Source organism: Balaenoptera borealis (assembly GCF_965194805.1).
Source record: "Balaenoptera borealis genome assembly, chromosome: 3".
In the NCBI taxonomy this organism is placed as follows: domain Eukaryota; kingdom Metazoa; phylum Chordata; class Mammalia; order Artiodactyla; family Balaenopteridae; genus Balaenoptera; species Balaenoptera borealis.
The window spans coordinates 110,744,638-110,758,686 of NC_138866.1; the positions used below are offsets into that span (position 1 = coordinate 110,744,638).

The following is a 14,049-nucleotide window of genomic DNA, read 5'->3' on the forward strand; positions in this document are numbered from 1 at the left end:
AGTTGCTTGTAGTAGTCTCTTAGGATGCTTTGTATTTCTGCAGTGTCTGTTGTAACTTCTCCTTTTTCATTTCTAATTTTATTGATTTGAGTCCTCTCCCTCTTTTTCTTGATGAGTCTGGCTAATGGCTTATCAATTTTGTTTATCTTCTCGAAGAACCAACTTTTAGTTTTATTGATCTTTGCTATTGTTTTCTTTGTTTCTATTTCATTTATTTCTGCTCTGATCTTTATGATTTCTTTCCTTCTGCTAACTTTGGGTTTTGTTTGTTCTTCTTTCTCTAGTTTCTTTAGGTGTAAGGTTAGATTGTTTACTTGAGATTTTTCTTGTTTCTTTAGGTAGGCTTGTATAGCTATAAACTTCCCTCTTAGAACCGCTTTTGCTGCATCCCATAGGTTTTGGGTCATCGTGTTTTCATTGTCATTTGTCTCTAGGTATTTTTTTATTTCCTCTTTGATTTCTTCAGTGATCTCTTGGTTATTTAGTAACGTATTGTTTAGCCTCCATGTGTTTGTCTTTTTTACGTTTTTTTCCCTGTAATTCATTTCTAATCTCATAGCGTTGTGGTCAGAAAAGATGCTTGATATGATTTCAATTTTCTTAAATTTACTGAGGCTTGATTTGTGACCCAAGATGTGATCTATCCTGGAGAATGTTCCGTGCACACTTGAGAAGAACGTGTAATCTGCTGTTTTTGGATGGAATGTCCTATAAATATCAATTAAATCTATCTGGTCTGTTGTGTCATTTAAAGCTTCTGTTTCCTTATTTATTTTCATTTTGGATGATCTGTCCATTGGTGTAAGTGAGGTGTTAAAGTCCCCCACTATTACTGTGTTACTGTCGATTTCCTCTTTTATAGCTGTTAGCAGTTGCCTTATGTATTGAGGTGCTCCTATGTTGGGTGCATATATATTTATAATTGTTATATCTTCTTCTTGGATTGATCCCTGGATCATTATGTAGTGTCCTTCCTTGTCTCTTGTAACATTCTTTATTTTAAAGTCTATTTTATCTGATATGAGTATAGCTACTCCAGCTTTCTTTTGATTTCCATTTGCATGGAATATCTTTTTCCATCCCCTCACTTTCAGTCTGTATTTGTCCCTAGGTCTAAAGTGGGTCTCTTGTAGACAGCATATATATGGGTCTTGTTTTTGTATCCATTCAGCCAGTCTATATCTTTTGGTTGGGGCATTTAATCCATTCACATTTAAGGTAATTATCAATATGTATGTTCCTATGACCATTTTCTTAATTGTTTTGGGTTTGTTTTTGTAGGTCCTTTTCTTCTCTTGTGTTTCCCACTTAGAGAAGTTCCTTTAGCATTTGTTGTAGAGCTGGTTTGGTGGTGCTGAATTCTCTTAGCTTTTGCTTGTCTGTAAAGCTTTTGATTTCGCCATCAAATCTAAATGAGATCCTTGCCGGGTAGAGTAATCTTGGTTGTAGGTTCTTCCCTTTCATCACTTTAAGTATATCATGCCACTCCCTTCTGGCTTGCAGAGTTTCTGCTGAGAAATCAGCTGTTAACCTTATGGGAGTTCCCTTGTATGTTATTTGTCATTTTTCCCTTGCTGCTTTCAATAATTTTTCTTTGTCTTTAATTTTTGCCACTTTGATTACTATGTGTCTCGGCGTGTTTCTCCTTGGGTTTATTCTGTATGGGACTCTCTGCGCTTCCTGGACTTGGGTGGCTATTTCCTTTCCCATGTTAGGGAAGTTTTCGACTATAATCTCTTCAAATATTTTCTCTGGTCCTTTCTCTCTCTCTTCTCCTTCTGGGACCCCTATAATGCGAATGTTGTTGCGTTTAATGTTGTCCCAGAGGTCTCTTAGGCTGTCTTCATTTCTTTTCATTCTTTTTTCTCTAGTCTGTTCCGCAGCAGTGAATTCCACCATTCTGTCTTCCAGGTCACTTATCCGTTCTTCTGCCTCAGTTATTCTGCTATTGATTCCTTCTAGTGTAGTTTTCATTTCAGTTATTGTATTGGTCATCTCTGTTTGTTCTTTAATTCTTCTAAGTCTTTGTTAATCATTTCTTGCATCTTCTCAATCTTTGCCTCCATTCTTATTCCGAGGTCCTGGATCATCTTCACTATCATTATTCTGAATTCTTTTTCTGGAAGGTTGCCTATCTCCACTTCATTTAGTTGTTTTTCTGGGGTTTTTTCTTGCTCCTTCATCTGGTACATAGCCCTCTGCCTTTTCATCTTCTCTATCTTTCTGTAACTGTGGTTTTTGGTCCACAGGCTGCAGGATTATAGTTTTTCTTGCTTCTGCTGTCTGCCCTCTGGTGGTTGAGGCTATCTAAGAGGCTTGATGGGAGGCTCTCTCAGCTGTGTTTTCTTACTGTTTTCTCCAAGCCTCGTAGCCGGAGCTCTCACAAGTTGTTGATGTGGGAGACCAGGGGAGCCTCTCCAATCAGACTCTCACCTCTAGACTCTCACTAGCAGGAAAAGATGGGAGGGCCCAGTGGTGGGGAGATAAGGTGATTAAGGCTGGAGATGAGCCCCAAATGGGACCCTCGGCCTCCTCTCCTCCCGGCCCCTCCTTGAATTAAAGACACCTGGTTCTTAATTAATGGTTGACCTGACTTACCTTCCTAGAAGATGACAGACACCTGTGGAGGCCTGTACTGAGGCTGGGCTCAGTACATGGAGTCTGAATGTTCAAGGCGAGCCCTAAGGTACTGGAGCACAGACAGCCCAGGAGAGCGAGATGGAGTGTGAGACCCTCCGGGGCTTAGCTTTCAAGGCACCTCTGGGTAGCTGTGGCCCAGTCACAATGGGTTCTTACTTGTCAGATGGGCTTTCCCCCCCTCCTGCCTTTCAGAGGAGCAGGTAAGGGGTGGAGAGAAAGGGAAGCTCTTTCCGGGGCATTTCTTTGAGAGCAGAATCGTTCACAGGAGATAGAAACACGGATGAATAATAGAGAGCTTCTATATAGGCCCACATTTTATGCTGACATTCAGTTATGTGATGCATGCTGTTACCAAACAGAGCTGTATTTTGCCTGCTGAGAGAGGAACAGACCTACAGAAGGGGTCAGGCACAGCCATCGTAATTGGGTTCAGCAGTCTTCCAATGGGTCAGAATGGAGTCAGCGGCTGGAGGGAGAGGATGGGATTGGTGGGTAGCTCTTACTCTCCTGCAGATCCAGAGCTCCACTGAGGCTTGGTGGCCTGTCCCTGTGGTCCTGCCAGCTGAGTGCCACTTTTCTGCACTCTGTACAGCAGAGTGGCAAATGTATTCCTGACATTGTGTTGTACACTGTGTTCTGTACAGCAGAGTATGCAGAACCAATGGCACCTCACATGGGTTCCTCCTGGGCAGAGGACATTGACAAGCCCTAGGGCAGGGGCATATTGTGATGCCAGCCCTGCCCCAGAGGGGGAGGTGTTTTTTCCTTTGGCCTCCTGGATTGAGGGAATTCAACTAACATGCAAGAGCAATAGCTAGGAGTACTAGGAGTTACCTGATCCACTAAAACGTTCCACTTCAGGGCTCATCCTTAGATAGTTCTGCATCTAGAAAAATCATGTTGTATGATTTGAATAAGGATGAACACAGGAACTGTGTAGTGAAAAGGGTTACTAGAAGGTGAGCTCCAGCTAGGCAGGAATCTTGTCTGTCTTTGCTTCCCTAATGCCCGTAATAGCATCTAGTATATGATAGATGCAGAATAAACAATAAAATGAATTTTGCAGCTCAGGTGGCAGCTGAACACAGTATGCTGCTTTCAGTGTTTCTCCAACTGCCATGACTAATAAATAATAACAACAAACCCTGTCCCGGTACTTTCTATGTGCCTTTGACATGTATGAACTTCTTTAGTTCTCTAGCAATCTTAGAGGTAGATTTATTATTGTCTCCTTTTTTAGAGAGGAGTAGACTGAGGCAGATGGCACTTAAGTGACCAGCCTAGGGTGGCAGCTGGTAAGGCAGGGGTGGGCTTGGAACACTTCATGGCCCTCACCAGGGCAGAGAGCCCAGGGCTGGTTGCTCATCTTGACCACCATTGCTTTTGGAGAGGAGGAGGTCTTGGCTGAGTCGGGCTTGTTTGTCCCAGGGTGCACTGGGGCGAGCCTGCAGCCTGCATCGCTGCCATCATACTGGGCTGTTTACAGCTCCCTGGGACTAAAAGTGTTTACTTTGAAAGGAGAGAATGTCTGGGTTTCACCACTGGTGAAACTATTGGCTCATCTTCCACAATGGATGGCACAGAAGGGTTTCTTCTGTCTGTCTCGGTCCAGGTGACCTTCACACATATAATCAGGGCCAAAATGGTCAGAGGGAGAAGAGATTATGCAAAGGAAAGTAATGGATGGTTTATGCCTTTATACCCTGTCTTTTTTTTTTTTTTTTTTTTTTTTGGCCATGCCACGCAGCTTGCAGGATCTTAGTTCCCTGACCAGGGATCGAACCCAGGCCAACAGGATTGAAAGTGTGGAGTCCTAACCACTGGACTGCCAGGGAATCCCTGTACCCTGTCTTTTAGCAAAAAATGAACAGGGACTTAAAGTTCAACTAGATAGACATTTAACTTGGGGTAGAAGAAGAACAAGGATAGGATCATAAGATAGAGGTGAATTAGACACTAACAGTACTGCGAGAAACAGCATACACGTTCGGCTCTCAGCCTTCGTGCAGCCAAACCAGAAGAGGAAGCCTGGTCAGCTCTCCTAGGCTCCCAGCCTGGAGGGACAGGAATTAGCAGGAGGGGTGAGGTTACAGGAAAGTGGTCATGAGGGTCAGTTGTAGTCAGGGTCAGTGCTGCGCTGACCTGAAAACATCACAGCGGAGAGAGGGGAGAAGTCAAGTTTTATCACGGCACGTTGTCAGAGCTGCATGATTTTCTTAGGGCTTGAATGGATCTATAGTGAGACTTCTCACGGGTGTTCTCACTCAGCTTTCGCTGGCACCTCTAGGTTGCTTTATGCTTTAATCCTACCTCCTTTTTGCCGCAAGTCAGGACACTTTATTCCAACAAATGTCTGTTCTGCACGTCTCTCATTGTGTCAAGAGTAGGGCTAGAAACAGCTCATTGCCGTGCTCCCCGTGGGATGGTGATTAAATCGCCATCCACTTTGGTTTCAGACCTCACTGAGGTTTTTCTGTGGGGGGAGGGATCCTCTTGCGTGATAGTAGGAAAAGTACCTTGGCTTTATACATAATTTTGTCATTTATAAAGCATTTTTATGTACATAATTTGCATTTTTTTAAACATTCCCATGCAGGAAATTGTCGGTCTTGTTTCATGCTTTCATACTTGGGAACACTGAGTCATAATAAAACAGAGAGCCAAGAGTAAGTAGAAGAAATTGGAGCCTTTTAGTTTTTGACAACCATGCAGAGCTCGTTCAGAGTGACTGATTTGGATTTTTTGTCTTTTTGCGTAATGTGTTCCCGTGTAGTGAAACTGATGCTTTTCGCAGTGGTTGTTTTGAGATGGTAGACCACGAGATGAATCTCTGGTGTCCCTTATTCCGTTGAACGTCTGCCCTGAGCTAAGGATAGTGGCCTTCATTGTGAGATGTCAGGATAAGGAGAACAGGGGAGGAGCTGCCCAAGCAGCATGTGCCTGCTGGGAGGCTCCTTTCACGGGAGTTGGTGGCTTCCTGCTCTCTGAAAAGCAGAGAGAGAAGGTCCAAGGCATCGACAGGCTGGGACTGAACCTGGACCACAAACTCCTGGTCCAGCGCCGTTTGCTTGAACCAAGACTCTCCTCCCCTCTCCTCTCACACACACACCGGCAGCAGCGTTGTGTGGCAAGGCACCTGCCTCCAGCAAGGACACTTAGCTGTCCTGGGACTGCCCCCGGGGCCGTAATAAGGGGAAACCAGGTCTGTATAGATGCTGGCTAGAAAGGGAGGTTGCAGCATCCATTTGGTGAATTGTTTCTGGATAAAAAGCCTTCTAAGCATAAATCAGAGCTACCGCCTGTTCCTCCAGCCCTTCCAGCAGGCCTCCGTACTTGTCGGGACAGCCCCCCTCCTCACTTGTCTCGTAGACCTGCTGCTCTGGCCTTACCCCTGCTCTTTTCTCGGCTGCCAGAGACCTCCAAGCAGCCAGATTCAGCTGTCCTGTCTCAGCGCCCCTCTTCCTGAACTGTGATTAGCATCTGACACACGTGATCTCTCCCTCCTGCTTGAGGCACTTTCCCTCTGGTCCCACCCTCTCTCCCCTACCACTAGGCCTCCTTGCGGGTTCCTTCTTGTTTTTGATTCTAGATTCTAGAATCTAGATTCTAGAATCTAGATCTAGAATCTAGAATCTAGACGGTGACAACCCCACAGTTGTCACCTTCTTGATTCTAGAACATTGTTCCAGGACCCAGACCTTAGGTCTCTTCCCTCTCGTGCTCACTCCCTAGATGATCTTTCTAGCCCCAAAGATTTGAACATGACGACACTCCCGCACCCCGCATCGTATCTCCAGTTTTGTGTTGGACTCTGCTCCACCTCTCACTGAATACATCCCAGAGAAATTCATTAGCAACTTTTCACCCCAGACCTGTGCCTCCAGCAGCTTCCTCCCCCTCAGTCAATGGCTTCTTCATTTTTCCAGTTGTTTTGGATAGAAATGTTCCTTCCCTGTCATACCTTTTCTGCTTCTCTTCTTGCCTTCTGCTTCCCCATGTTCTGGGCTTCTTTCCCGTGTTGCTCATTGATTCTGCACCCTCTGTCCTGCAGCCCCCCGTTCCTCAATTTGCCCATTTCTCCTCGCTCCCCTCTGTGTCTTCTACTTCCGTCTGAGCTCCCGTGTGGTCTGTCCTGCTGCTCAGTTCTGCTCTCGGCCCCGTGTCGTGGCTCTGCCTTTCCCGACGATTGAGTCTTTCTCTGCTTGGCTACAGGGACCATTCATTTGCTCTTCAGAAAGTCCAGTTATTAACCTGGGAAGGGACGCTTTCATGCAGGGATACTTATACTGGACTACTTCCTATTCTCAGGGAATGGAAGATATTAACCATCTCACCCTCTCTGGTGTGTTGTGTAAACAGCACCCATGATGTCATCAAGTTTTCCACTGACTGTTATCACCAGCTATGCTCATGGATCCCACAGTTTCAGGAAACCCCACAGTTGTCACCAGTTGCAGGGGAAAAACTAACCCATGGAGCGATTTACACTCCAGCAAATTTGTCAGTTATCCCTACGGTTTATATTTTTATTTTTATTGAAGTATAGTTGATTTATGATATTTTAGTTTCAGCTGTACAGCATAGTGATTCAGTATTTTTGCAGATGATACTCCATTGTAGGTTATGGCTGTAGGTTATAGGTTATAAGATAATGGCTGTAATTCCCCGTGCTATACAGTATATCCTTGTTGGTTGTTTATTTTGTACATAATAGTTTGTATCTGTTAGTCTCATACCCCTAATTTGTCCCTCCCCCTTTGGTAATCACAAGTTTGTTTTCTTTATATGTGAGTCTGATTCTGTTTTGCGTATACATTCATTTGTATTATTTTTTAGATTCCACGTATAAGTGATACCATACAGTTTGATTTCTTCAAATTGGAGAGTTGGTTGGTTAAATATGTATTAAAAAGAGTTGGGTAGAGCATTTTACAGGCATACCCTGTTTCATTGCACTTTGCTTTACTGTGCTTTGCAGTGACTGTGTTTTTTGTTTTTTAACAAATTGAAGGTTTGTGGCAACCCTGACTCAGACGAGTCTATCAGCATCACCATCTTTCCAACAGCATTTGCTCACTTCATGTCTCTGTGACCCGTTTTGGTAGTCCTCGCAATATTTGAAACTTTTTCATTATTTTATTTGTGATGTTACTATTGTAATTGTTTTGGGGAGCCCTGAACCGCACCCGTACACGAGACAGGGAACTTAACTGACAAATATGTGTTCTGACTTCTCCACTGACCAGCCGTTCCCACATCTCTCTCCCTCTCCTCGGGCCTCTCTATTCCCTGAGAAACAACAATATTGAAATTAGGCCAATTAATAACCCAACGGCGGCCTCTTAAGTGGTCAAGTAAGTGGAAGAGTCACACGTCTCTCACTTTAAGTCAAAGCTAGAAATGATTTAGTTAGTGAGGAAGGCATGTTGAAAGCCAAGACAGGCTGAAAGCTAGGCCTCTTGCCCCCAACAGTCAAGTTGTGAATGCAGAGGAGAAGTTCTTGAAGGAAATCAAAAGTGCTATAGAGAAATCCTTTGTGAAAGGAGGAGTCAATCAATATGCCCAAGACGTTGCTGTCTTAAGTAATGGCCACAGCCACCCCCATTTTTAACCACTACTACCCTGGTCGGTCAGCATGGCCCTCCACCAGCAAAACCGTTACGACTTGCTGATCGCTCAGAGGATGGTTAGCATTTTTTAGCAATAAAGTATATTCTGATAGTGTATATGTATTTGGGTTTTTTAGACATCATGGTATTGCACACTTAATAGACCATAGTATGGTGTAAACATGACTTTTATATGCACCGGGAAACCAAAAAATTCGTGTGACTCACTCCATTTCGATATGCACTTTATCGTGGTGGTCTGGAACCAAACCCACGACATCTCCGAGGGATGCCTACGTATGTGGCTTTACAAGACCTCAAGATTGTAGATGGAAAATCATCAGATATTTTGAACAACTCAATCTAGTCACTGCCCAGGCTGTAGTAAATTAATTCTGTTCAGGGCAGATTGTCAGTGAATACTGCTATTGTTTGTTGAGAAGTGTATCTTGACATTTCTCAAATAAGAAATATTTTCATGTTTTCATGGGCCAAATTTATGTGGAACGTAAGCAGAGGTCAGAATGACTTTACAGTTGGAAAGCGTAAATGGTTGCTGCATGAGAGTGTGTGCACACCTTGCCCATGGATACCAGAGCATCTGTTGAAAACTGTCCTCTGTATCCAAGTGACTATAGTCGCTGGATGTTAGGAAGCCAGTGGTTAGTGAAGCTTGCTGAGAAGCAACGCCTTAGAGGCTCCCACCCCTGGTCAGCCTGCTGCCCTCTCTGCCTGTGGCCACCTGATTGCTTCTTAGCACTTGCATTCCCAGAGGGAGCTGTGGTCCAGGTTTACAACGTGTAGATTCTCTAATAAAAGATGAGAAAGGAGTGTGAGATAGAAACTCCTGGGGATTTGTTATCCATGCAGCTCTAGGATTCTAATAGCTACTCACTGTGAAGTGCCTTATTTTGGCTCCCAGGATGACAGTGAGCTGGGTAAGTCTGTGTTGGCTCCTCAGGTGCAGGGAAGATGCCTCCCTCTTGTGTCCAAGGCGTGCATTGATAGAGGCTGGCCTGGGTTGGGGGGTAAGTTTCTGGCCAAGGAATGGAGCAGGTAGTTGAAATCACCCAGAAGCCACCAACTCAGAAAATGCATTAAATGACTGGACTTAAAATTTAAAAAGAAGGCCTTTACGAAATAATTCAAACCTAGCCTAAGCACCTATCTATTTTTAAAGCTATTGAACTGGATAAGAAGCAAAATATCCCAGGCGTTTGTCTGAATGAAAGAACAACTACATTGGCATTTTCTTCACTTTGAGACCCCTGAAGAGTCTGAAGCTACCTGGCACACCGGGTGTTTAAGATAAGCCACTCTGGCCTCATTAGTGATGGCTGTGCCTTGGCCTGGCATTGAGGTCCCCTCAGGATTCAGTTCTTCTGTGAATTATGAAGGGCAGATAGCAGCGTATGGCTCTTTGATTGCAGGGAAATCCAAGCAGAGTGGCCATTTGGCTGTCTCCCGGCGATGGGGCTGGGCCTCCAAGCCAGGTCTTCTGGTACAAGATGTGGTGGAGTTTGGCCGTGAGAAGCACCCTAGAGGGCAGAGGTGCCTCTTCCCTGTGCCCAGGAGCTGCTGGGGAGGGAGCCCTGCAACTGAGGGTGCTGACAGGCATCGTCAGGAGACAGCAGTGGGTGCCCAGGACGCTCTGCCTCTCACCTGGAGGGCACTCACCTGGGAAATTCTACTCTCCCTGGGGAAACCCCAAGTAGGGAGCGGCCTTGAGGAAGGAGCCTTGGTGAACTCCCGTGGTCCCCTCCTTCCAAGGGGCTCTCTTTGCCACCCTGTGGCAATGGTAACTCCACGACTGCTGCTGTCCTATTCTCAAATTTTCAAAAGTTATTTATTTATTTTTTTAAATTAATTTATGTATTTATTTTTGGCTGTGTTGGGTCTTCGTTTCTGTGCGAGGGCTTTCTCTAGTTGCGGCAAGTGGGGGCCGCTCTTCATCGTGGTGCGCGGACCTCTCACTATCGCGGCCTCTCTTGTTGCAGAGCACAGGCTCCAGACGTGCAGGCTCAGTAGTTGTGGCTCATGGGCCCAGTTGCTCCGCGGCATGTGGGATCTTCCTAGACCAGGGCTCGAACCCGTGTCCCCTGCATTGGCAGGCAGACTCTCAACCACTGCGCCACCAGGGAAGCCCCAAAAGTTATTTTTAAATTTGTGTTTTTATCCAGAGCCTTCTCTTTAATTGCCATTTTATTTTCTTTCGATTTTTAAAGCTGATTCAGAGTCTGTTTTTTTCTACTGGACAGTTATCACGAACATCACGGTTTGTTCGTTTGTGTTCCCCAGACATTCTAAGTGAGAGTCCTCAAGTCATCTGGAAAAATGGTGGCCCTGTCCTTAAAGATTTGTGTCCGCCACTGCAACGTGGTCAAGACCATGCAGTTTGAACCATCGACGGCGGTGTACGATGCATGTCGAGTCATTCGGGAACGGGTACCCGAGGCACAAACTGGCCAAGGTAGGCCATTGGTTATTTACTGGCTGCTTGAAATGTGTTTGTATGTTTTTCCCTTAGTAGCTAAGGAAACGGAGGCTCTGAGTTGTACACAGGTGTGTATGTTTCCAATGAAATGTCTTCTTATCCTGGACGTTACTTGCCTCCTGTGTGAGACTTGTAATGACAATGATCACAGCTGCCAGCGAGCCATCATCATTGTCATGACCCTTCCATACATCAGCATTGCGCTCTGTTTACAAGTCACTTTTTGTTATAAAGCCCTATAGAGTACAGATGAAGCTGCTCCAACAGTTACCGCTTTTGTATATCGTGAGCGCTGTTTCACATGCTTGAAAACTTTCCACTGCTAGCAGCCTGCAGAAGACTGGAACAGCCATCAGGCCCCAGGGCAAGCCTTATATTTCAAGTATTTTGCAGGGGCTTTATCATCTTTGTCTTAAACCTTAAAAAAAAATACTTGTGATCCGTGTTTTGTTTAATGTTTGGTTGAACCATTGACCCCTGTTAATCTGAGTTTAAACAAGAGTCATTCATACAATTTTATTTTCCATTTCCCTTTGTCTTCTCTCTACATTTCCTTCTTTTATTTAGTATTTAATGCTTGAGAAATTGGGGTTACTCCTAAATTAATAAGCCTTTAGTGTGAAAATGGAATAAAACTTTCCTTAAAAATTGGAATCATAAAAATCAAACGTTCAAAGATAGCTATTGTTAGGCCTGGGTCTTCTTGAAAAGATCTGTTACTCACAAAAGCATGAATCTTTTGGTCCAAAAGCAATATCTATATTATTCAAAACACTGTTATTTCTAGATTACCCAAAAAATCAAAATAAAGTTTGCCCACATTCCCAACCTTACTCAAGATCTGGTTGTCCAGTCATATCTGGTGTTTTTACTTTTCTGTTACTGTTTATTCCCAGAGTTTTAAAACTTTGTTTGGGTTGGATTGCTGTAAAACTCTGGTGAAGATACAAACCTTTATAGATCTTGAAATTGTTTTTCTAAGAAACAACAGGAGCCCTGGCCCTCATCTGGGTCTCTGAGGTTTCCTTGAATCACATTTAGGAAGAAAGAGGTCTTGAGATAGGAAATGATACTGCTTTCCTCCTTCCTCCACCCGCTTGTACTTCCTGGGTCAGACTAAAGGATTTCTGTGAAGAACACAGAGTTTAACTCTCCAACTTTACTCATAATTTGGTGGCCTGGGGAGCAGCGACTTCATATTACGCAGAACTCTTCCTTTTATTTTGTAATGCTATATGGGGGTGATGGAGGGATTATTCCAAGTGTCAAGGCTCCATTGGCCCCTCTTTGCTTAAGTGGCCTTGGCTTGAGTGATTACATGCATAGTTTCTCTACAGCTGTCTTACCATTCTTCCTGGGTTCTTGGCCTGGCTTTTATAGCATGTGATAGGAAACAAAGCCCAATTCAGTTAGAAGGAAATTTGGACCACTTTGTTCTCGGCATTTCCCTAAATTTTAGACACGACTGTTGCCCACTTGTTTTAAGAAATATGACCCTTGTATGTGGGTGTTGGTTTTGCAGCTCAGCTCTCATTCCTCCCCATCTGCTTTAGTCCCAGCGGCTGCCCATGTTGTCAGAATGAAGTATTTCTCTAGTGAAGGAGAACCCCTTGCCAAGTCAGCAGACTCAAGAGCCTGGAAGTCAGTGATGGCGTCATCACCACTTTGTTTTTTATTTTTCTTTCTATTTTTCCTCCAGCTTCTGACTATGGGCTGTTTCTCTCGGATGAAGACCCCAGGAAAGGAATTTGGCTGGAAGCAGGCAGAACACTGGATTACTACATGTTGCGAAATGGGGTATGCTGTTGATCTTTTTTTGATTTTTTTCATCACTTTGTCCCTAGGCCTTCCATAGAAGCTAACATGATTATGCTTCAAAGAAAAAGAGAGACTCAACAACCTATTTTGATTCAAGGGCACTTTATTAATAGTTTTGATGTAATATACTTCGTAAAGGCTGTCCAGGTTAGTGATGATAGAAAATATCAGCAGTCCAAATTCTTGAAACTCCACAAAGTAATTAAAGCAGCATGAGGTTATGATTTTAAGCTGTTTCTACTTGCCATTGTTGGACTTGGTAGTTATGAAACATAGCATCTTCCTGTAAGTATGTAGGAAGTACCCTGGTGACTGGTGATAGAAAGTAAGCGTAGAGAGAGAACAAAAATATAATACGAAAGGTAGCCAGAAATTAAATATTAATCAGTGTTTTGCTTTTATAAAAAAGTTCACATTAGATATGAGTTTAATAACTATCAGTAACAGTAACAATAAAAAATTGTGTTATGGAAGTAGAAAAAAAATAATGAGTAAAAAAGTGTTAACAGGGAACTATATTCAGTATCTTGTAACAACCTATAATGGAAAATAATCTAAAAAAAAAAAAAAAAAATATATATATATATATATATATGACACTGAATCACTTTGCTGTACACCTGAAACTAACACAATATTAGCTTAACCCCCGAAATATATTGGGTTTTGGTTTACGGAATAGACACATCAGATTGGTCAGTACTCCGTAAGCAAGAGCAAAGTATGAGTTGCCATTAATTTTCCCTTCCATAGTTCTCTTTTTAAGAAGTGTAGTAAAAGGAGAGTCTCTTATTTAGACATAACTCTCAAACTTATTACGCCTGTTTGGTCTTGCCATTATTGGCAGAAAACCACTTTTACTGTGATACACCACTACTGTGAAGAATTGTGGGGGTATTACTTGTGTCCTTCATGACATATATATATATATTAAAAATTGCTTATAACTATGTAAGAGGTCATTGAAGAAGCACACTACAAACTTTTTAAAAAACAAGTAGGGGTCTCCCCTGGTGGCTCAGTGGTTGAGAGTCCGCCTGCCAATGCAGGGGACACGGGTTTGATCCCTGGTCCGGGAGGATCCCACATGCCGCGGAGCGGCTATGCCCGTGCGCCATGAGTACTGAGCCTGCGCTCCGCAACAAGAGAGGCCAGCGCAATGAGAAGCCTACTCGCCACAACTAGAGAAAGCCCACTCGCAGCAACGAAGACCCCACACAGTCAAAAAAAAAATTTAAAAAAAATAAATTAATTAATTAAAAAATAAAAAAAAAAACCAAGTAGGAATTTTCCTCTGCTAATTCTCATTACAGCAGACTGTTCTCAGCCTTTCAGGAGGACATATGCTACTTTCACTTTACAGAGGTTAGTTTTCAGTAACTATGAACTATAAGTAGCACTTTTTGAGGTACAGTTTTACTATCAGATTTTAAAGAAATCTTTATGAAAGCAGTTAATAACACTGGAGATTCTGTATTAGTGGCAAAA

General features: G+C 43.5%; 1 protein-coding gene across 8 annotated transcripts in view; it reads left to right on the forward strand.

The window, feature by feature from the left end:
• TLN2 (talin 2) overlaps positions 1–14,049 on the forward strand; it is a 446,962-nt gene that overhangs the window by 236,809 nt on the left and 196,104 nt on the right. For all 8 annotated transcript variants that reach the window (XM_082383205.1, XM_082383207.1, XM_082383204.1 and 5 more), the window contains 2 exons: positions 10,548–10,719; positions 12,443–12,540. In XM_082383205.1, the coding sequence (XP_082239331.1) occupies positions 10,584–10,719; positions 12,443–12,540 (234 nt within the window). In that variant the 5' untranslated portion in view covers positions 10,548–10,583. The remainder of the gene's footprint in view (positions 1–10,547; positions 10,720–12,442; positions 12,541–14,049) is intronic.